This window comes from Falco peregrinus, chromosome 5 (genome assembly GCF_023634155.1).
Source record: "Falco peregrinus isolate bFalPer1 chromosome 5, bFalPer1.pri, whole genome shotgun sequence".
NCBI lineage: Eukaryota > Metazoa > Chordata > Aves > Falconiformes > Falconidae > Falco > Falco peregrinus.
In genome coordinates this window covers 20,186,489-20,207,245 of record NC_073725.1, presented here as the reverse complement: position 1 = coordinate 20,207,245, position 20,757 = coordinate 20,186,489, and the positions used below count along the sequence as shown (strand labels likewise).

At 41.4% G+C, this 20,757-nt stretch overlaps 1 protein-coding gene across 6 annotated transcripts; it reads left to right on the top strand.

Annotated features, from left to right (window-relative positions):
- The first annotated feature begins 636 nt into the window (after positions 1 to 636).
- Positions 637 to 20,261, top strand: GPR141 (G protein-coupled receptor 141). Of its 6 annotated transcripts, XM_055806449.1 has the most exons (5): positions 641 to 818; positions 1,655 to 1,792; positions 11,778 to 11,839; positions 15,196 to 15,456; positions 17,014 to 20,261. In XM_055806449.1, exon 5 carries the CDS (start codon positions 17,017 to 17,019, stop codon positions 17,959 to 17,961), a length of 945 nt encoding a protein of 314 aa, XP_055662424.1. In that variant the 5' UTR covers positions 641 to 818; positions 1,655 to 1,792; positions 11,778 to 11,839; positions 15,196 to 15,456; positions 17,014 to 17,016; the 3' UTR covers positions 17,962 to 20,261. The 6 variants fall into 6 exon arrangements, with proteins under 6 accessions (XP_005242256.2, XP_055662425.1, XP_055662424.1 ...); XM_027793733.2 differs by lacking the exon at positions 1,655 to 1,792; XM_027793732.2 differs by lacking the exon at positions 15,196 to 15,456 and having other exon boundaries at positions 643 to 818.
- Positions 20,262 to 20,757: the final 496 nt, after the last annotated feature.

Genomic DNA, 20,757 nt, shown 5'->3' with positions numbered 1-20,757 from the left:
ATAATTACAAATATAGCTAACAGTATATAATGAAGAGGATCACGACAATCTCATAGCAAATCTCTGCCAAAACTTTCTTCTTTTTACATGCCTTATCCTCTTCATTTATAAAAAGACTGAGTCGATACTTTTGATTTAGAAAAAGGCTGTAGTGTATAAAAAGCACATGCAGAGCAGGTACTCACATCTCTTAGGAAGACTACTGTTTGATAATGAGACAGAAGCATTTCAGGAGTACCAGAAAGCATTCAGCCTTGTGGGCTGCCCTGCTTCAGGATTACTACATTTATTTTACTGCTGCATCATGAGGAAAGTTCCTGCAAGGGCTGTCAGATCAATAAATTCACATCTTGGACGTTATCTGAGCAACTAAGCAAATGCTGCTGAGAGACTGAGCAGCCTCCATACAACAGGAGCAAACCACGTTTATCTATATATCCACATACATGATGATAAATGCACACTCCCACCTGTGCTGTTTCACTTTCAGCCCAATGAGCCCCCTTTCGTTCTTGCACCTGTAACTGTTTACAAGCAGATATATTTTTCAATAACTGGAAATACTTAATACGCATTGAAACAGAACAAAAATAAATAAAATATCCAAACACATCAATGACAATAGACCTGTTGCATGAGGTGATAAAAACTGGTCTAATCACGTGATTCAGCTGGGTGGTTTGTGGGCAGTGGGCAATATTTCAGGAAGCAGGCAGAGCTGGGTTGCAGTTGCAGTTCCTCAGCAGCATTTCTGTATGAAATCGCGGCGTTGTACGGAGCAAGGCAAGCCTCCTACTATGCTGCTGGAGAGCCCGTGGGTAAGTACTACAAAGGTACTTGGCAGAGGTAATGGAGGCAGACGTGCAGAAGGCAGTATTTTATCCCTCACCTTGGAGAGGAGGAGGGAAATACTAAACTCAAATGAGAAGTCTTCAGATCTGGATGGAGCTTAACAGCTCCTGGTGGGAGATAAGCTTAAAGCAAATGTTATAGATTGGAAGTTAAATGTGCTTTGGGTTTTTAGTCCACTGCAGCAGTTGTGAATGTCAGAGTTTTTTGAAATCTGTGGAAGCAAAGTAGAAGGTAGTTAAAAGTGTATTTTGGGAGTCGGCACTGCAGGAAGGGCACCCAGCCTCCTTTTGCAATAGCATCCATGCTTCCATAATCCTTTCTGAAAATTAATTTATCAAACGAATATGTAAACCAGAAAGACAAGAGTAGTGTTACCGCTTTTGACAATCAATCTTTAAACAAAGACTAAGGAGAAAATTTCCATTTATCTATCAGTGCTTCTACTAGATTTCTCATGGGCTTTGATACTCTTTCATGATGAGTAAATTTTTAAAAATCACCTCAGATGCTGAGGATCATAAGTCCCCTGACAGTCAGAGGGTTGCCAGCTCTGCCTTTACCTCGGTGCTTTTGAACACGTTCCCTGATGCTCTCAGACACTTGCATAGCTCAGCAAGGGTGGCTGGTGAGTGGTTTAGTGTCCACTGAGGAGCTCTGGATAGCTGGCCTAGCCATTGATGATCTGCTCTGATACTTAATTTTACATCTCTGTCCTCCTGTTGCTCAGTGTGTACAGGAGGCCATTAGGAAGGCAACAAAGCAATCTTGGGTGACAGGTTTTTCCATTTTATTGATGTTGCAGAGCTTTCCTTCGTTAGCCAGGAAGAGCAGCTGAGTGTCTTTCTCAGTGATCATGGAAAAGAAAAGTATGAATCGAGTAATACAGATAAATCAGAGAAGATAGAGCTGTGGCTGGAGGACAGAGAAAAGTGATCAGAAGGTACACCAGCAAAAATGACCTGTGTCACCAAATGCAGACAGGTCTACGTTTATATTATTCGCGTAACTTTGCAGTGGTGTTTTGCTTGGACTCTGTAGCTTTCCTGGGTGACCACGTATCAGGTGTGTGTTTTTTTATCTCTGTAGCAGCAGTGGCAGCTTTTTTCTCCCCCTGTTCTGGAACCACAGCTCTATGATTCTTCCTCTAAGAAATTAGAAAGTAGCAGAATTATTTTTTCACCTTTCCTTTTGAACTGTACCATTGCAGTTTTCATCTTGGTGACAGTATTATCAGTTGAAGCACACAAACAACTTATAACACAGAAAACTAGGCTGCAGGTCTGAAGGGCACCACCAGATACTCCGCAATAACCGTCCATACACTTGCTGCTGTCCAGGAGCATCTCACTGCCCGAGAGCTTAAATATTCCCAGTGTTCTCAGCACCCATGGAAAGTGCTCTTCAGGTGGTGAGCCAATCATGGACTCATCTTTCTAAGAGAAGTGCTGCAAAAATCACACATTATTCAAAAGCGATGCTGAGGGCAGTAGGAAGTGTGATGGCTATTTTGCCTTGCTTTGTTGCATGACTATATGCTATAGGATTGTGCATCCTTTTGGTATATAAAGAAGCCAGCCATTCAAGCATGCTGCCAGAAGCAACTAGTCTGAGAAGATTCTGCTCACCATTTTATATGTGAAAAAGCTAGCAATACCAATAACTGGATGACATAGTTGGAGGCCTGTTACTGTTTTGTATGGATTCATAGAATGATGACATTATCATGACGTCCAACTGATCCTCACAAAATATCTGAATACCTTTCAAAGCTAATTGAATAAAGTGAGTATATTAATGGGCTGCCCCAGATTGTTACTTACTATATCTTCTCCTTACTGAAATACAGAAACTTCTGCAGCATAATATTTTATTTTGAGAAGTTGCTGTGGGTTTTTTAATAAATGTGCTGTTATGAATTTCTATAAGAAATATGCAGCTTTGTGGTGGTTCTTAGCCCCAGAGACAGCCCAGAGTGGAAGCATCCTAATCAGTTTATCCTTATCTTAAAGAGTCTCTGGAAATGCAGCTGCTCATCGCAATCTTCATTCTGAAACTGGGAGTAGCTGCTTTGAAAAAAAAGCTTAGGACTGCAGAGGATCTTGAAGAAAAGAAACAGGGTCTGGATCTTGTATAGGTAGTTGGTGTTGAGGTAGAGAACCTCTCGTAACATGGGCTGATACACACGTGCACTGCAGCTGTCCATATCAGCTGGACCTCCCTAAACTTCATGTCCCAGAAATATGTGCAGCTGCTGTTCGCCCTCAGTGTGACACATGTCATGAAAAGTGATCAGACCATCACTGGGTCTGCCTTCCCAGCTGATGGGAAGTCACGGCTGATGGGATATTTTACATTTCAATTTACATCACAAGGTGGCAATTATTTTGTATAATTATATTGGTGCGGATAAGTAGGGGTGTCTTTATGTGGGCCTGCCCAGTCTGACCTCTGCCAAGCTTGTATCTCAGAAGCTGGGGCACCAGGCAGCCCTTGGCTCCCTGGTGGGAATGCTTGCCTCCCTGCCGCATCCTGGTGTAAGCCAGTGATGGCTGGTATGTCATTTCTGCTGCAGCAGGTGGCACAAGGCCTCCCAGCCTGAGCTGTGCCTTTCTCAGGTCTTGCCTCTTTTTATTCACTGACCTCCTACAGGGAAGGATAAACAGGTGAAGCAGTTTTTGGAACAAAAGAAGAAGGGAGTCATTCCAGGTATTTGGCTTCACAAGCAGGGTTGTTTTGAGCATACAAGAAGTTGTTAGCGGTACAGGTGGCATTGTTTGAAGGAAATTTTGAGACCAGTAGCTGTCAAATGATGAAGAGGTTGATGTAAAGGTGGTTTATTTAGGTGAAAAGTACTTGTCGCCCTACAAAAAGCATTGCACTGACTTTATTTGCCATTCTGTGATGCCTTCCATGATGAAACAATTTGCTCAGTGGATGAGGAGAGGGCCATGGACATCATCTCCTTTGATTTTAACGAGGCATTTGACATGGTCACCTTAATAAACTGTTGGCAAGCTGGCAAGATACAAATTGGACAGATGGACCACGAGACAGGTGGACAACTATGTAAAATGCTGAGCTGAAAGGGCAATGGCTAATGGCTCAAAGCTGAACCAGTAGCTAGCTACAGGTGGAGTCCCTTGGGGGTCAGTACTGGGCCTGATACTATTCCATAGCTTTATAAAAAATTGGGAGGACACAATTGAATGCACCCTCAGCAAGCAAGCCTGCAGATGGCAACAAATTGGGAGAAGAGAGATGCTAAAAGGAAGAGCCACCAGAGAGACTGCAACAAGCTGGAAGATTGGGCCAACAACAACTGCATGTTTAACAAAGAGAGTCGCTAAATCCTGCACCTGGGGCAGAGTAATCCCACGCAGTGGCGGGTGGATGTCTGGGAGGTCTGTCTGCCTGGGGAGCAGCCTTGACCTGTGCCAGCAGTGTGCCCTTAACAGCAGTGAAAGGAGGCTTTGTCATGGGCTGCCTCAGCAAGAGTACAGCCAGCAGGCAAGGACTACAGCCAGCAGGTCAAGGGTGTGATTATTCCACCCCATTTAGCATCCCTTAGGCCACACCTGGGATGCTGTGTCCCGGCTTGGTCCTCCTAGTCCAAGACAGAGACTGAAAATTTCAGAACGGCAGAATCTCCCTTGCTGGAAATGTTCAAGGCTTGGTTTGATGGGACCCTGGATACCCCAGTCTAAAGCCCTGCTTTCAGCAGGAGGTGTGACTGTAAAATCTCTGGAGGTTTCTGCTGACCTGGATGTTTTTATGATTCAATAGGAACAAACTGGGATGTGCACATGGCTATCTGCAGTCTCATGCAGAGATACTGAAACTAGCTCTGGAGGAGTGAAGTGCTGAAAATACTACAGCCTCTATGCCTGGAAAACTGGGATATATTTGACTAGAAGGAGTGTCACACCAACACGGATTTATCACCAACTACCTATTTAAAGCTAGCTTAGGTGTTTCTGCATAGCGTTGCATTCTGAATTGCACGCACACCTCAGACCCACATGGTAACAAACATATCTTCTCTTGCCAACGCCGTACAGAAAGCTGCACAAATTCTGCCCTTTTACCCCTAAAACAACAAGTGCAGGCTGCTGCTGAATCTGAAACAAAAACGTTCAGAGAAAAAATACTTCAAAAAACCCATAACAAAATCTACTGCTGGAACTTCTCACCAGATTAATCAACTTCTTCCTAACCTAGAAGGGATCTCTGGTACACAGCTGGAATCAAGTTCATGTGAGGATAATCTTAGGTGTGGGAATGGAATCAGCTCAGGTGCCCAGTAACTTCTCTAAGGGAAACTGAATCCGAAAATTAAATAGAGATAGCTTTTGATACAGAATTCATTATTTTTCTGTCAGCTCACTGAGTAGAGTGAATTCTTTCTTCTTAAGTGAAATTAAGGGGAAAATAGTTCTAGCCAAAGTAAGGGGCATAAGGAAAATCTGGAGTGGATATGCAATAGGCATTGTTTTATCTGCACTTTTCATTGTGCTAATGGTACTTAGCAGTAAATGGTGAGATCTCTCATCGTGAGGGCTGTAGAAATCATTGAATCACTTTCAGTGATGATCCTGATTTGATGGTGCAGAAAGAAATGAAAGCCGGCAATAGGAATGTCTCCTCAGTGAGTTGATGCTTCTCATTTCCACTTCGCTAGCACAATTAAACACATTAACTGTGTGCTTATTTTTTAATCTCCCCAAATTCTTATATCAACAGGAAAGCTATTTTGATGGTATCCTTTTTTGTGAAGATGTATTCAAATTAGTGCTTAATGTGCTAACTCAAGAACCAGAAGCAATGGGGCTGAAGAGGCACGTCATTATGGCCAGCCTAACAAATCCTGTTGATAAGCTAAAGGGCATGTCACTACCCTACTGTGGATATTTTCCACTGACTCCAGGTGGATTTTACTAATTCTTTTTTTTTTTCTGTACATCTGTCATGTAGGGCTTATAATATTGTATGGGAATGTCCTGTCAGTCCGTCTTCTGCTAAGAAGAGCTCAACTATAGTGAATAATGATGTAAAATATTTGGTGCTTATGATTTCCAGTGATCAGAAAGATGTATAGAACATCAAATAACCTGTATCAAAGGAAAAGAAGGAAGTTCAGAAAGGAAACTAATTGGCAGTTTAATGTTTTCAATTCTACTTTTTTATAAAGATGTCCAAAGACCAACCAAGAAGAGGGGCAACACCACAGCACAGGGCACTCCAAAATCAAATAAACAGATTTGGACCAACAAAACAGCATTATGGCCACAAGCAACATGGCTCAAGACTTTCTGGGGAGTCCTGTGTCAACAAAAGGGGGAAAGAGGCTAAAAGAAAGCATGTTAGGAGGATGGTGGGACAAAGGGCAGGTGTGGGTACTCTTTACAAAGCCCAGACAGCAGCCCTTCACATAGGTGTTTTTACAGCTGCTCCTGGCTGGACTCCCTAGCTGCATCTTTAAATGTTTCAGCTGAACTTCAAAAAGTCAGAAATCTTAAAAAATGCATCAGTAATGAGCTTATTCCTAGCACAATTAGCTGTATATTTTGGCAAATGCACTGGAGATCTTAATTTAACACCAATGTTTATCATTAGCTCAGAACAGAAACCTCCAGATTTACCAGCAAAATGAACCACTTCAGCCCAAGCAATGTGATGTAGAGAGCACTCGCATCCAGGCTGCGCCTCGCTCCTTCAGGCAGTCTTTGGCTGTGCTGAGCAGGAAAGGCCCTTGCAAATCAATGTACTTTATGAATGCAACGTGGAGCAATGCACTTGCAGCAAATTCCTTATTTCTGAAAGTAGGTGGAATGCCGAATTCCTGTCTAACCAACTGTAGTAGCGAAGTCATGTGTTTCATTGTGCTTATGCTCAGGTAGGAAAGCACCTTCATTACCCATCTAGCAGTACTGGTACTGAGCCTTGCCTTCTGTACTGCTCCTAGGCAGACACTCTTGGACTAATGCAGGGAGGTTTGTTCCTCTGCCAACACAAACACATTTTAGCATACTAAATTTCATAAATAACTGTACATGTATATTCAGCATGAAAATGATCATTAGTAAAATGATTCTTTCCATGCATCTGATGATAGAGTTTGTATTACCTCTGCAGTCAGAAATCAACTGAAATAAACAATCTGAGAAGAAAACAGTATTAGCAATTGCAGTCAGCATTTTGAGGGCAAGTATCAATAGACTCATGCTGTAATCTTTCTTAAAAAAATATTCTTCCTTACAACAAGCTGGCTGCCTCAGCAGGCAATTAGTGAGAGGCTAGTGCAGAGTTCAGACAAATTTTATGATGAGCACTGTATTTTCAGATTAAGGGAAGGGCTTTTTCTCTTGGAAAGGCATATATGCATATAGGATGGGCATGGTACCGCATATATGATTTCCATCTCTGCAGTCTAATGTCATCCTTATGGCAGGAGTAATGAATCTTCTTGTCAGTCAACTCCCCCCTCCATTTTTTTAATCCTGGTGAGAACAAGCTCCCATAATGACTGACTTGCTGTGCCGTATTCCTGATGAAAGGCATATCTCCTGAAAAACCTACCAGCATGCAACAGATGTGAACTAGTAAAATCCTGCAGAACAAGATAGTATTAAAGTTGGTGCTAGACTCCTGGAAATGTGCAGTTGTTAAAAATAAGTAAGACACCTTCTCAGAAAGGTCCATGTAGACTGGAGTCTGCACAGATATCTTTTGTACATGGTTTTGGTTGCTCCTCCCACCCTCAGTGACCAACACCGAGGCCAAAGCACAGTGCCAGTAGAAAACAGGAGTAGGTATGGGGAAAGCTGGGCAAATTATTAGTGTCAGGACAGTTGTTTTCTAGACTTGTTATCCTTCCCACATACCCACTATTAAAGGCATGCAGCAGACTTTGACGTGGGTTTAGGTGTTGTTTTGTTTACAGTACTTCTCCGTTGAAAGGTCTGGATTATGGTAAGAGCTGAATAGAAATTTGAAACGGTTTTATTGATACGTTATACTTCAACATGGAGTGAGGTGCAATTTGGGTGCTTCCAAAGGAGAGAAAGGTAGTGAGATAGACTGAAGGAGAAACAGGCTTTCCCCAAACAATTCAGGTACTCTCAAGCAAATTTCATTTGAGTAATAATGCCATGGGGTAGTAACTTGCAAAGCGGCTTTTTTTTCACTCTAAATCAGAAAAGGGAACTAGGAGGAGACCACCAGATGTATTTCCACTTTTTAGAGGAGCTTGACTTTATCTCTCTGCTGTGCAAAAATGTGTGAAACAAGGAATTGCAAGTCACATTTTCCTCCCTATACTTTTCCAAAATGTTCTTTCGGATGTGTCACAGGCAGTATTTCTCACTCATGGGATGCCTTGCACAGCCTGGGTGACAGCCACAAATCACAACCACTTCAGAACACAGATAGAGACATTTTAAGAAACATATAATCTACAAAATGGTTTTGGCTGTTACTGATACCTAACATTTTTCTTTTTGCAGATAATTAATATCTTTCTATTCAGGTGCTTGAGAGCACATTAGAAATGAGTCAAAAATACGATTTTGTTGGTAGCAGCTAAAGGTTACTCACTCTAACTGCATGCTGCCTTTCTGCTATTCATATTAGCAGCTGATCTTTTACTTAATGATATAATGCAATTAGCCTGTCACAATTACAGCTTGATAACTGATCCAGCCAGTCTTATATACTAGGAGTAGGCCCATAGCTGGCACTGGAAGGGACTCTGAGCAGATCTGGGCTTTTTGTAAGGAACACGAGATGTAGCAGATGATGCTCTCTCTGTATCTCATCTTTTTTACCTAGGCAGCAGACACTGCCCTTGTTTGAGGACACTGCTCTGACCCATACTAAAAAAGGCCTGAGGAACAGGTGACCAACACTTGGTGTTAGTCAGCCCACAGGTGTATCTACTAAATCCATCTCTCTCATAGTCAAACATACAGGGCAATGTGATTTTTCCCCATTTTAGGAAACGATAGGTTATAGCTGTCACAAGAGAGGAGAATCAGGCTGATGGCTCACTGCAAGACTAACAACTATGGGACAATGCCTTGGGTGATGTAAAAAACCTTATGTTTATTAATATAAATGAAGTTTATGTGATGGATTTGAAAATGTACAAGGAACAAAGAAGGCTAGAACCCAGCGTTGAAGTAGTTTTCCAATAATTCAAGTCCTGATTCTTTCATGAATGTAATGGGACACAGGGTCTACCTCTTCCAGTGTAAAAGAAGATGTTATAATTAAGGAATACTTTGCTACTTCTAATAGAGTTTTCTGGCTGACAAAAGTCTGCTCAACTGCCCAGCAAAGTTCAGATAACTGTTCCTTGCACTTTGGGGAATATTTCAAAACTCACCCTTAGCAATCACAGGTTTACAGACCTCTCTGGGGGCCTGATTGTTATCAACATCAGCCCAGTGTTTTCAGGAGTATCACTCCAGCTTTACTCTCAACTAACTAAATGAGTCAGGTTACCCACAGTGAATTTAAGGTGTTCAGATGGATCTTATTTCTTGCTTTCTGCCACCTACGTAAGTGAAGGAGAGAAGGAGTTTTCTACAAGACCCAACCACCACATCTGCACACCTCCTACGACCCTGTATGGTCCACTGCTGATTTAACAACCCAAACCCTTGAGTCTTGGCACAAAAAATGTAGAAAAATAAATCACCTGGGTTGCCATGGTTATTCTATGCACATATCTGAGTTCGGAACAGCTGAAAAATCCTTTACAGGGTATATTATGCCTGAGCATGGTTGTCTTTCCTTAAGGACCTTTCACACAATCCGGAGTAAAAGGAGCCTTGATGCTATGCAGATCCCAGGACAAGCAGTCCTTGAAATCTGGGCCAGGCTCTCAAGTATGATTAAACAGCCTTGGCCCATAAAACTGTTGCTATAATAAAAATTCAAACTAGTTGAAAGTCTGATCCAGGTGATACAATGGCACTGTGCAAACCCACTATCACACTTCTAGATTTTGGGGGTATTGAAAAGACCACCAGCAATTACTTGGAAATTTACAAAATACATGCATTGCATTTCTAGCACCTGCGTTTAAATTCAGCTGCTGTGTGATGTTCTAACATAATCACATTCTGCCACCAGCTCAGTGCATTACTGATGAAAATCTAAAAGTACCAGCCTGAAACCCATTCTTCATACCGCAGTGGGAGAAACATACTCCAGACATTATACATGATGCTGAATCTTTGGCAAAATTACATCAATTTAGCAGGGAAAATGAATTACAACCATGTGTATTAAGCTTTCTATACTTATCTAGAACTTGGCATTCGTGAACAAAGATAATGAGGATGTCTGCCCTAGACCATACTCTGGTATTTCAATATTTGTTTTAAACCTTAGTGCAAGGATTGAAGATTTGCAGAATGCAAACACATGGAAAGAAGGCAATCTGGAAAGTCGCATTTGTGATGACAGCTTGGGAAAACAACATTGTTATTTATCAACAATATTCTATTACTTACATGTTATGTAATTATTATATGCATCAACTATATATAAGCAATATTATACGTATTAACACATACATTAAGTTATTATACGTATCAACAATGTTATATAACTTTAAAACCCCATATTCAGATGCTACCTACAGGGCTTTAAGTTACCTCAGCTTTCTTCCCACTATTAGTTGAGATGATTTTATTCTAGAGCGAGACCTACAAGAAGCCGAGTCAGCATGACTAACCTGAAAAGGTATAGGATTTGATTTAAGGATCCCTTAGCTTTATATCTGGCTTTGAAACAAAGGTTTCATCTTTTTAGCTGTATCATGGGGAGAGCGATAGGTATACTTTTTAACAGAGCTTTGAGATCAGCTGCAGAAAGGTACTAGGTAAAAGCTAAATATGATGATGATGATGACTTTCTAATATTATTTGAATAGCTTTTTAGCTGTTAACCACTGTTAAAATTGCACAATGCAAAAAGGCAGTTTCCTTCACATACCAGTCTGTTGTGAGGTACCACAGAACAGTTTGTCTCCTGTGTTTTTTTTTGTCAAATGTGAAGCAACAGGATGTAGTCAGTTAAAATGTCCTTATGTAAGATTACATGTAAATGTTGAATGTTAATACCATTGCCTTTGAGACTGTTATACTCAAATATAACTGTGTTCCGACAGAAATTAGTTGAGCCTGCAGGAGGGAAACACTGACCTTGCACAGACTCCTCATGGAGGCTCAGTCCTGCAGGGAAACATCTTTTACCACACACCAACCATTGCTGCAGATGAACCTTTGATACTGACACAGCTAATGTTTTGGGGTTTTGTTGTTGTTGTTGTTTTTTAATAAAATCTGCTAGTTTCATTTTGCTAGCGCTATATAGATGTAGCAGTGGCACTGAGTCCTGAGATCCATATGCTGAGCTACAGTCTTGGCAGAAAGCAGGGCTGAGACATGATGCTGGGCTTTAGGGTGAGCTTCATTTCATCCCTTGCACTTCAATATCTATACTTTAACAATACCCAAACCCACAGTTAGTTACAATATAGATCATATTTTGCTCCTGTCTTACCTTGTTTTCTCAAAAAACTCTTTCAAATGATCTCCTCCGCTCTGGGGAATAACCTTCCTAAAGGAGCACCTAGTGATCTGTGTGGTTTACATCAATGCATAGACTTGATCAATTTAGACAGTAGGAGAACATAACTGTTCAGAAGCAGGAGGCTTTGAAGACCTCATATGGCTAAGAAATAGCTGCAAGAGAGGATCCTGTGATGCAACTAAAAACCTCCCCGAGGCTGGGTGCTTAAGGGCAGCCCTGCCCTCACACAGCTGAGGCTCATGGTTGTTGCTTTGTCACAGGCTCAAAGAAGGAAGGAAGGCCATGACTCTAAAACATCAGGTGTTCTGCTTTTTTGTTCTTAGGGCTTGCATAAAACCAAGAGCCAAGTAAACAACCTTTGAGGAGGGGAAAGAAATTCTAATCTGTAAGTATATAGAAAATGAACAAAAGCCTTGGTTTGCAGTGCTTTTCCAATGTTTGTAACTTTAGTGGAAAAAAAAGTATCCAATTTTCTTGTTTTATTTGTAACACATTTTAAGGCTTTTCTGCATAACTGTTTCTGTTATTTGTAATTTCGTAGTATTGGGAAAATATTGCTTCATCCTTTTCCTTATTGCTATCCTGTAGTTCTATGCTGCTACCTAAAATTGGGAGGCAATTAACTTTGTTTTGCTCCATCTTTGTGTGTTTGATATCATTCAATCTCTGTACAACCTAGAAGGGTAAGTTTATTCTCTTTGATAAGATATAATCAGGATGGTAAATAATTATTTTTGGGAAGGTTCTATGGTTTCTGGTTTTGTGTAATACCAGAAAAAAAATCTCAAATGAAAGAGGGCTAGCTCAACAAGTTTTTCCATCCTGTTTTATTCTTCAGTAGACTGGATTTAAATTTAAAAGTATCAGTATAATGATGACACAAGCTGAGTCATTGAGCTAGTGAATGAGTTAGAGGAATTACTAAAAGTTGTTTAGAAAAAGTCAATATCTAAATGTAAACACACACTTGATATTTCATATTTTTAACTTGTAACATTTTTCTTTAAGCAGATATTTATACTTCAGATTTCAGGTGTGTGTGGTTAGTTTGAAATGAAGAGAATTCTGCAATTATTCTAGTAACATAGCCTACATTACCATAACACAGCATGGAATTAGAGCAAATCGAAAAGCAATTACAATGCCATCAACAGAAATAATCTTTGATACTAAATGAGGATGTTTGTGAAACAAACACACATTTTAAGTAGACTTTTATTAAAAAAAATACTTGTATTTTGAGCTCCCTCCAACCTAGTCTACTTCAATGTAGACATGTCAGTTCTGACAAACCCCTGTTTTCCCATTTTAAGTCTGTCAAAAATAGAAATCTTTCATTTGAATTGAACTTTCTTCCCCTCCAAATGCAAATAAAACTCCTCAGCTGGGTACATGCAGGCTGCAAATGCTGCTTCTGCAGAACACAACTGTTAGAACACATGAAAATCTGTGCGAAGCCTGCCGGTCCCTCAGCACACGTACATGGAGGGCATAAATTTTGCAAGCACTTGTTATACAGAAAGTAGAGCTCGCTGGCAGATTGTAAGACTGTCATCATTTTTAATGAATGAGTTTTTTTATGGTTTTATAATAAGTTGACATAATGTTGATGTAACATAATGGTGACTGATGAACCTGACTGGGAAAATAATAAACAATGAAGGGAACAAGCCAGTGACAGGGTGATCTGGATTGCTAAGTCAGGTGCAAACTAGTCACATGCATTTTACCACTGCCAAATGCAAAGCTGCTCACTTAAGAACCAAACAGGAGCACAATGCTGATGGAGGCAGTTCAGTGAGGAGCCACAAGTATGACTGGGATGAAGAGAAAATTAAGTATCTTCTGTCTCTTAACTCTACTTATTGTCAGGTATCTATAGAGAAAGCCAAAATTTGTTAAATATTTTTGAAATCTGAAGGCAAAACCAGAAGCACATACTGTGCCTGGAAGCTGAGGTTGTACAAATTATGTCTAGAAATATGGGTTTGGTTTTTGTGTTGTTTTTTTTAATGATAGGATAATTAACAGTAAGATAAAAGAGAAACAAGTTCCTGAAGGTTGGAATGAACATTCTTTTTACCAGGAAAATTTTGACAGAGACTGGGTTGGTTTTGTAAATAGCATGCTCTGGCCTGAAGAGAGTGGTCCAGGGAAGTCCCGTGGGCTGTGCTGCGGATTGCCTGACCCACACTGATAGCTGATGAATCTTGAATGCATGAGAATCTCTTTGCTGACCATATATCTGAAAGAACCCAGCACCCGGCCTTTTGACAATCTGCCTGCTCCGTCAAACTCAAACATAGCTATTTTGGCAACTGTCCCCAAGCGCTCGGCACCAGCAGCTGTCACTAACTGCTATGGCACTCAGGTGAGGTGGTTGCCCATCATTGCCTCGTGGCTGTTCAAGGCACATGTCAGGCAGAAGTTTACCCAAGTGATGAGGCTGAACACAGACGAAGAGCAAAGTGTACTCCCAAACTTGAGCAGTATCACTGAATTGGCAGTAGCTAGAGGGGGTAGGAAGGCACAGGAACAAGAACACCTCCTTGAGGAGAAACTTTCTGCTTTTGGATGTGCAATGACTTGCGTCCTCTCAGTGCTCCTGCCATTCTGACAGATGGCAAGAGCTAACATCAGTGTGCATGAAGGAAAGCCACCTGGGTGAGGCAAAGCTGTGAAGTACCATCCTGAAGGAGCTCCTTGGTGCTTCAGACATTGCTTGGGACCAGGGGTTATGTGGGGAGGAGGAAAGAAGGCATGACATTGAACTGTAACTCTGTGACTGGTGTACAGCCACTCTAAAAAGCTAGTTTAAAACAAGCTGTGTCCAGTACTGAAACAATGCTGTTACAGCTGGCAAGAGCTTACAACAGCTGATGTTGGCAAGGGGCTAAGTAGCATGGAGGGAAGACCATTTCTTAGATAGTTTGATACTGCTCTCAGTGGTCTCTCCTGTTGTTCCTCCTCTGCTGTGAGATATTGTCCAGCTTTTGGAGCCTTCTGTAACTTATGTTTCCAGTGAGGTTCAGTAGATAGCCTTATGTCATACAATTAATTAGTCTCTTGTAAAACCTGCATTCCTTTTCATTCTATGTGCCTCCTGTTAGATTTTAGCCAAAGGACTTGTTTGTTGTGTTTCAGGTCAGTAGGTTACAGCTATGTGAATGTCAGTACAATAGGAAACCTCATTTCAGCAGAAAGTAGCGTTTCCTCTGTGTAATGCTGTACTCTGTATTCATCACGCAATGATATTTCAGTGGGTTGCCTGTAGTATTGGAGACCTGATAATCTCATATCATAGCTGCTGGTAGCTTTTTTCCTGGAAGATGAATGAAAATGAGATTTCCTGCAGAATCCTACAATGAAGGGATTTAGTGATGACTGTAAAATTCTGCAGAAACCTACATTTCAGTGTCTCAGTTGCTTATTTGCAGACAGAAATAGGTCTCTTGCTGTTCCCTTAATAGCAATGTCTGAGGAAAATACTGGTTATCTGACTTCTGCTTATCTGTTCCTTACCACCTTCAGTTCATGTTTCACTGTCGGGCTCCAAAGGGTGACGGCAAGGGGTCCTTCCTCTCCAAGCGCAGCCTCCCTGCTGGGTCTGCTCACACCAACCCGCATTTCCAGCGTGTTGCCTTTAGGGCTGTGGCACTTTTTAAACTGTAAATATGCATTTTAAATTAAAACAGTGCGATAATGCCACTTTTTAGAGACTTTTTTTTTTTTTTTTTTTAGTGAAAGCATAACAACTTGGAGAAACTGATGGACATCTAGCTAATGCCTTCTGGCTTGCATGGTGATGAGGCTGAAACGCAACATCTCAGAAATGAGAACAGAACTGGAAGGAACTTGCATGGTTTCTGATGCAAGAGCTGCAGTGTGTCAATCTGAAGTGCCTTTGAGAAAAAGCTCTTTCATTGCAACCTGCGTTACTTCTCATAATGCAGTGGAATTAGTTGTCCACGTAACTCTTAAATACAGCTTCAAACAGGAAAGGTCAGTGAGTGCCAACAACCAACACCTCGAGATATGGCAGTTGTATTTATGTTGACTACAATAAAATATCTGGAGTCTTAGTTGCATTGGGATAGCTAAAGAATAACTACCTTTTCAATGTATAAAGAGACCTAGACTACTGTAGGGGTGAATGCTTAGAAATATTGCTAAAAATCAACGGAAAATGTCTGAGATGCACCACAGATATTAATCCCCCACTGTGAATAAAAGTGGATTATGATTATAAAAGTTACAGGTATTTCCTGACATATTTCTGACAAGAGAGAGCTGTTCAAGAACTTCTTTCCCCTCCCAACCTCTGGCAGTATGTGCTACCTAAAAATGAAAATAAACTGAAACACCACTCATACAAAGAGACAGAGGAACTGCTTTGTGAAATTGAAGTCATTGCAATAATAAAATTACAAAAACTCAGCAGAAAACCCCCTCTTGTGCTGTGGGATTCACCAATGAAATGGGTGACATACCAGGGTCAGTTTAAAATTATAGTTCAGGTAGCGGTGGCAGTGTAACGGGGATAGTGCAGAGCCCAGCACTGTTCAATCGCCCCTGCTTCTTTTCTGTGACTAGTGCGGACATCCACTTGATACTTTCATAGATGCAAACATGCTTCAGGATAACACCCTGCCTGAACTCTTTCCCTCCCACACGGTCTTGTTGTATTTAAAAATCCTACCAGATGTTACGTTTAGAATTATATTTAACCTCTTTTTGAAACCATAATATATTAGAAATGTATAGTGTACTTACTAAACTTGCTATTAACTTTCATCTAGCCTCAGCTCAGGCCAGGGAGGCTTATTTGCACTAACCCAGGATGTCCTTTCCTAATGTTTTCTAACAACCCATTTTGTAACACCCAGTTACCACATATTAGGTGTGAAATGGCCCTGAGCACCAGGACAGCACTGCCAATGCTACTCCGTCTGGCAGGATCTGAGCAGCATCTCCATGGAGCCTGGGTATCCATGGTGTGTAATCCCTGACTCGGATAAATTATCCGTGGAGGAGGAGTTGACTTTAATGTGTGCAAAACTGTGCTCGGTAACAAACAGAATTTGTAGCTTTGATAGAGCAACATAGGGTTATTTTCTGGCTCTGGGAAGGGCAGATTTGTGTTGCAAATAAACTGATGAATAGTAGCAGAATTTGAACAATATCTCTGATCTTCACTGCAAAAGCGTGCAGATGCTCAGGAGAGAGGAGAACTAGTAACACTGAGAGCTCGAAACCACCACAATCATGTGATTTCTCTAAGGATCTCTTGATCTCACGTGTTACTAACTCATGCTTGTTTTTAAGGGTATGGATAGTAATGACTTAAAAACTAGAGCAGCTTCTCCATACAACCTTCTTAGCCATTTTTTTCCTAGGTTGGAGGATGTTTGGGTAAAACTACTGGTTACAGTTTGTGCCAACTGTAAGATTGCAGTACTATCCCTCGAGCAACATGCAGGTGGAAAGCTCTGCTGGTTTTTCAAGTGGGCACTCTCATTCATACCTTATCTTAATCTTTATGTATGCTTTCACTTCTAGAACATGTACAAGGAAGATTTCAGGGACATGATTGCAGAGAACAGGAACAGCAGTGACTCCTCTTCTGCCTTCACTCACACCAACACCACAAGTGCCATACTGATCACTGCCTACTCAGTTGCCTTTGCTGGAGGTGGAATTGGGTCCATCACAATGTCATTCGTGCTGGTCAAGATGAACACTCTGTCTGTGACCACTACAGCCATCATTAACCTGGTCGTCGTGCACAGCCTCCTCCTCTTCACCGTGCCCTTCCGTCTGCACTACTATGTCAACAAGAAGTGGGTATTCAAGATGCCACTGTGTAAAATGGTGAGTGCCATGGTGCACATCCACATGTACCTGACCTTCCTATTCTACGTGATCACACTGGTGATCCGGTGGCTCATCTTCTTTCAATGGAAGGACAAAGTGGAGTTCTATAGGAAGCTGCATGCCATCGCGGCGAGTGCTGCCGTGTGGGTCCTTGTCCTGGTGTTTGTGGTGCCGGTGCTGTGCTTTGAGTACGGGCGCTCAGGCTCATACAATGATACAACATGCTTTAAGTTCCACAAAGAACTACAGCAGGACAGTGTGAAAGCCTTGAACTACACCATAATTGTAGCTGTCGCCTGCATTACTTGTGTCCTCTTGGGCCTGCAGATTTTCATCCTAGTAAAAGTGGCGAGAAAACTTTCCACCACCCTCTGGTCACATCAGGAGTTCTGGGCCCAGGTGAAAAACTTGATTTTCATCTGTGTCATCATCATTTGCTTCCTTCCCTATCACCTCTTTAGGGCCTACTACATACAGCACGTGAGCGATTTTGACCAGTTAGAAAGCTACAATGAGGTTTTTTTGAGCCTGACTGCCCTCAGCTGCCTGGACCTGCTGTCGTTTGTGCTGAGTGGGAGCCGCCTCTTCAAGCAAAAGGTGGGCATGCTGGGCAGCAAGTTTTCTTGCTGCTAGCATCAACCTCCGGCAGCATGCACGGACCTGGACCTGGGAGGACTTGATGCTGGGCAGGCATGGCAAACCCTCTCCTCAGCCGGCCGGGGCAGGCTCTGGAAAGAGTGGGGCTCTGCACACCTGCTCTCTGAAATAACAGGGCAAATCGCCTCCAGTGTCACACCTGGTCAGCTGGAAGGTTACCTCTGGCATGTCCTCACGGTGCTACCTAGTGAGTTGTGGATGCACCTGGAGGAAAGGGAGGAAAGGGCATGGGCTCTTCTGCCTTACTGTTTTTACATCAAGGTTTGTTAAGTCAAAGGCACTATGGGAGGAGACTCAAGGGAATTTGCAAAGTATGTAGGAACACAAATAGAAAAGCAGTTTTTTATGCAATAAGGCACATATTTTTGAGATGTAAAGATCTAAATAATTTTCCACATACATTTCTTATCCCCCACAAGCTCTCATAAAGTATCAGGAAAGCTACTCTTCCTCCTCAGTTGGTCTGTTCCTTCACTGTAAAGACAAGCATAAACTTCTAAGTGAACTGAATAATTAAACCAACTCTTTAAAAACAAACCAGCAATAAATGGTTATTTCTTAACAAATTTTCTCACAATCACCTTTTGGAGATAGTATCACTATGGCAGAAAAGAGTTTTGTTCTCTTCCACATTTTGGAAATGTCTCCAACAACAAAGATTACACATTGTTACTGAAAAGAATGTTGTAAGTTTAAACAAAAAAGCTGTATTTTTACTTACAGAATTGTTCAATTTAAAAAAGATATTTAACAGTGAAGATTATTTTATTTAGATCATTCAGACAGCAGTTGTCTTCTCTTAAAACCTCAAGTATTTTTGGTATCCAAGGTAACAATGCTTTTTTTAATCTTATGTTGATTTTCTGCAATTCTGAAATTTATGACTAATTACAGTATCTTTAGCTTGAATTCAATTCTGTAAATTTAGTACCATGTACTGGTAGGAGAAGTTAAAGTGTTGTTGCTTGGATTGGAGGGATGAAAAAAGCTAATAAACCTGGCATAGCTAAAAAGCTTATTATGTCTCAGTGAGGCATTGTCAGTTGCTGTCTCTGAAGACAGAATTGAATTCCATTAGAAAAAGAGGAAGAAAATCAGCAAAATGATTCTGTGAAAGACATTCAGGCTTTCATAGCTCAGTTGCTTTACACTTATCCCTTGTGCTCCCCCCCCCCAAAAAAAAAAAAAAAGTGTGTGAATCTCTGACTGCTATAACCCAAGACAGCAATCACTGATATATCTTTCTCCTTCTTGTCATCTGCATAAGGTTTTTCATCTAGAGTCAGTGGGACAATATTATAACCATTTGACAAATTAGAGGTTATCAGCTGATTGATTTCCAGTGACAGTCTATGCTCATGATGCTGTTGAAGTCCACCTTTTCATACTTTTGAATCTTTCCATACATTTCTACTTTGCCTTCAACATCTCTTGCACATCGGACAGCAATCAAATAACAATTGGTTGAGCTTGCTGTGCCTGTACAATCTTAGTGCTATGCTCGTTGCTTTAGGTCCCATCAATATGGTTATTTTATAGGATCCCATCTCTTCTATAGCCTTCCTTCCCTGTCTTCCTTCTTGCTTCAAGCTCCTCTATATCTCTCGGGAGGTCTGATCAGGAGAAATTATTTTCAGGTCAGAGTCTGAGTAATGCTATATGACACCCAAAGTTGGAAATTACTGCAGTTCATAACACAAGTGAGATGTGAGTGCTCACGTGGCCCACCCTTGGCAGACAGCCTGGATCACAACATCTGTGAAGACAGAAACGTGAGAGCTTGCAGTGTGTGTGTATCTGAGAAAAAACTCTCTGAGAAGGTGTTCGCCCCAAAAGGATCACTGTAAAGAGGAAGATGACTACCAGCCAGATTCAACAGTAGTTGGGGAACTACGTAGACTTCCATAACATGGAAGGGGTCAGCTCAAAGGAGTAGTTCACTCCTGGTTAATTATGTGTCATTAAGAGAGCAATAAACTTCTCTGATCCAGATTTGTTTTAAAACTACACAAAGAACTCAGGTTTTCCCTGTGGCAGGAGAGAAGATGGAAAATGGCACAACGTTTTCCTTCCTCCTATAGCAACATCGTTGGTAGAAGAAAATATCTTGCATGTGTTCTGTGGGCACTGCATACCTTTGTAACACTATATTATAACCCTTCTGCCATATGACTATGTGCTGAAGTCCTTCCTGCGAAACACATATGAATGAAAAGCAATTTGTATCTGAATTCAGCAAGACTTGGAGAAAATAAAACATATGTTTACAAACAATACCTCCTCACCATACAGCTTAACCAATGTTGTTCATGTATGTGTTAAAATCACAAGTTGCTTAGTTCTTGTAAAAACACACACATCACAATACCCTGCACCATAGCATCACAAAAACTCCTAGATAATGTGGGTTTTTTTTTCCAAATAAATATTTATTCTAATGATGTTATTGTTAACCCAGGATGATAATGAGCAGAAAAAAGGGGTTGTAATTCGATGTTTAAATTCATGATACTATTCAGCACCAAGTGATGCTTTATATGGGACTGTCTACACAAACTTTACATCTTCCACTTGTCTTTGTGAGCTTTAGCGCCTGGCAGAGGAAGCCTGCCTCCACCCTGAGAGAATGACATCTCGGTGAACACTGGCAGGACCTGCCCTGCCTGGTGGTGACAGAGGTGATGCTTCCAGCAAGGGTGCTGACAGGACTCGCAGGGAGGACCAGTTGCTGCTCCCTCCAGCCTCCCCCTGCTTTTCCCCTCACTGGTGGCT

Bases quoted from the DNA above. Each gene is read 5' to 3' on its own strand.
- GPR141 (XM_005242199.4), top strand. From the start codon at position 756: ATGAAATCGCGGCGTTGTACGGAGCAAGGCAAGCCTCCTACTATGCTG. The intron at 819-17,013 runs GTAAGTACTACA...TTTCACTTCTAG, and splicing joins TGCTGCTGGAGAGCCCGTGG to AACATGTACAAGGAAGATTT.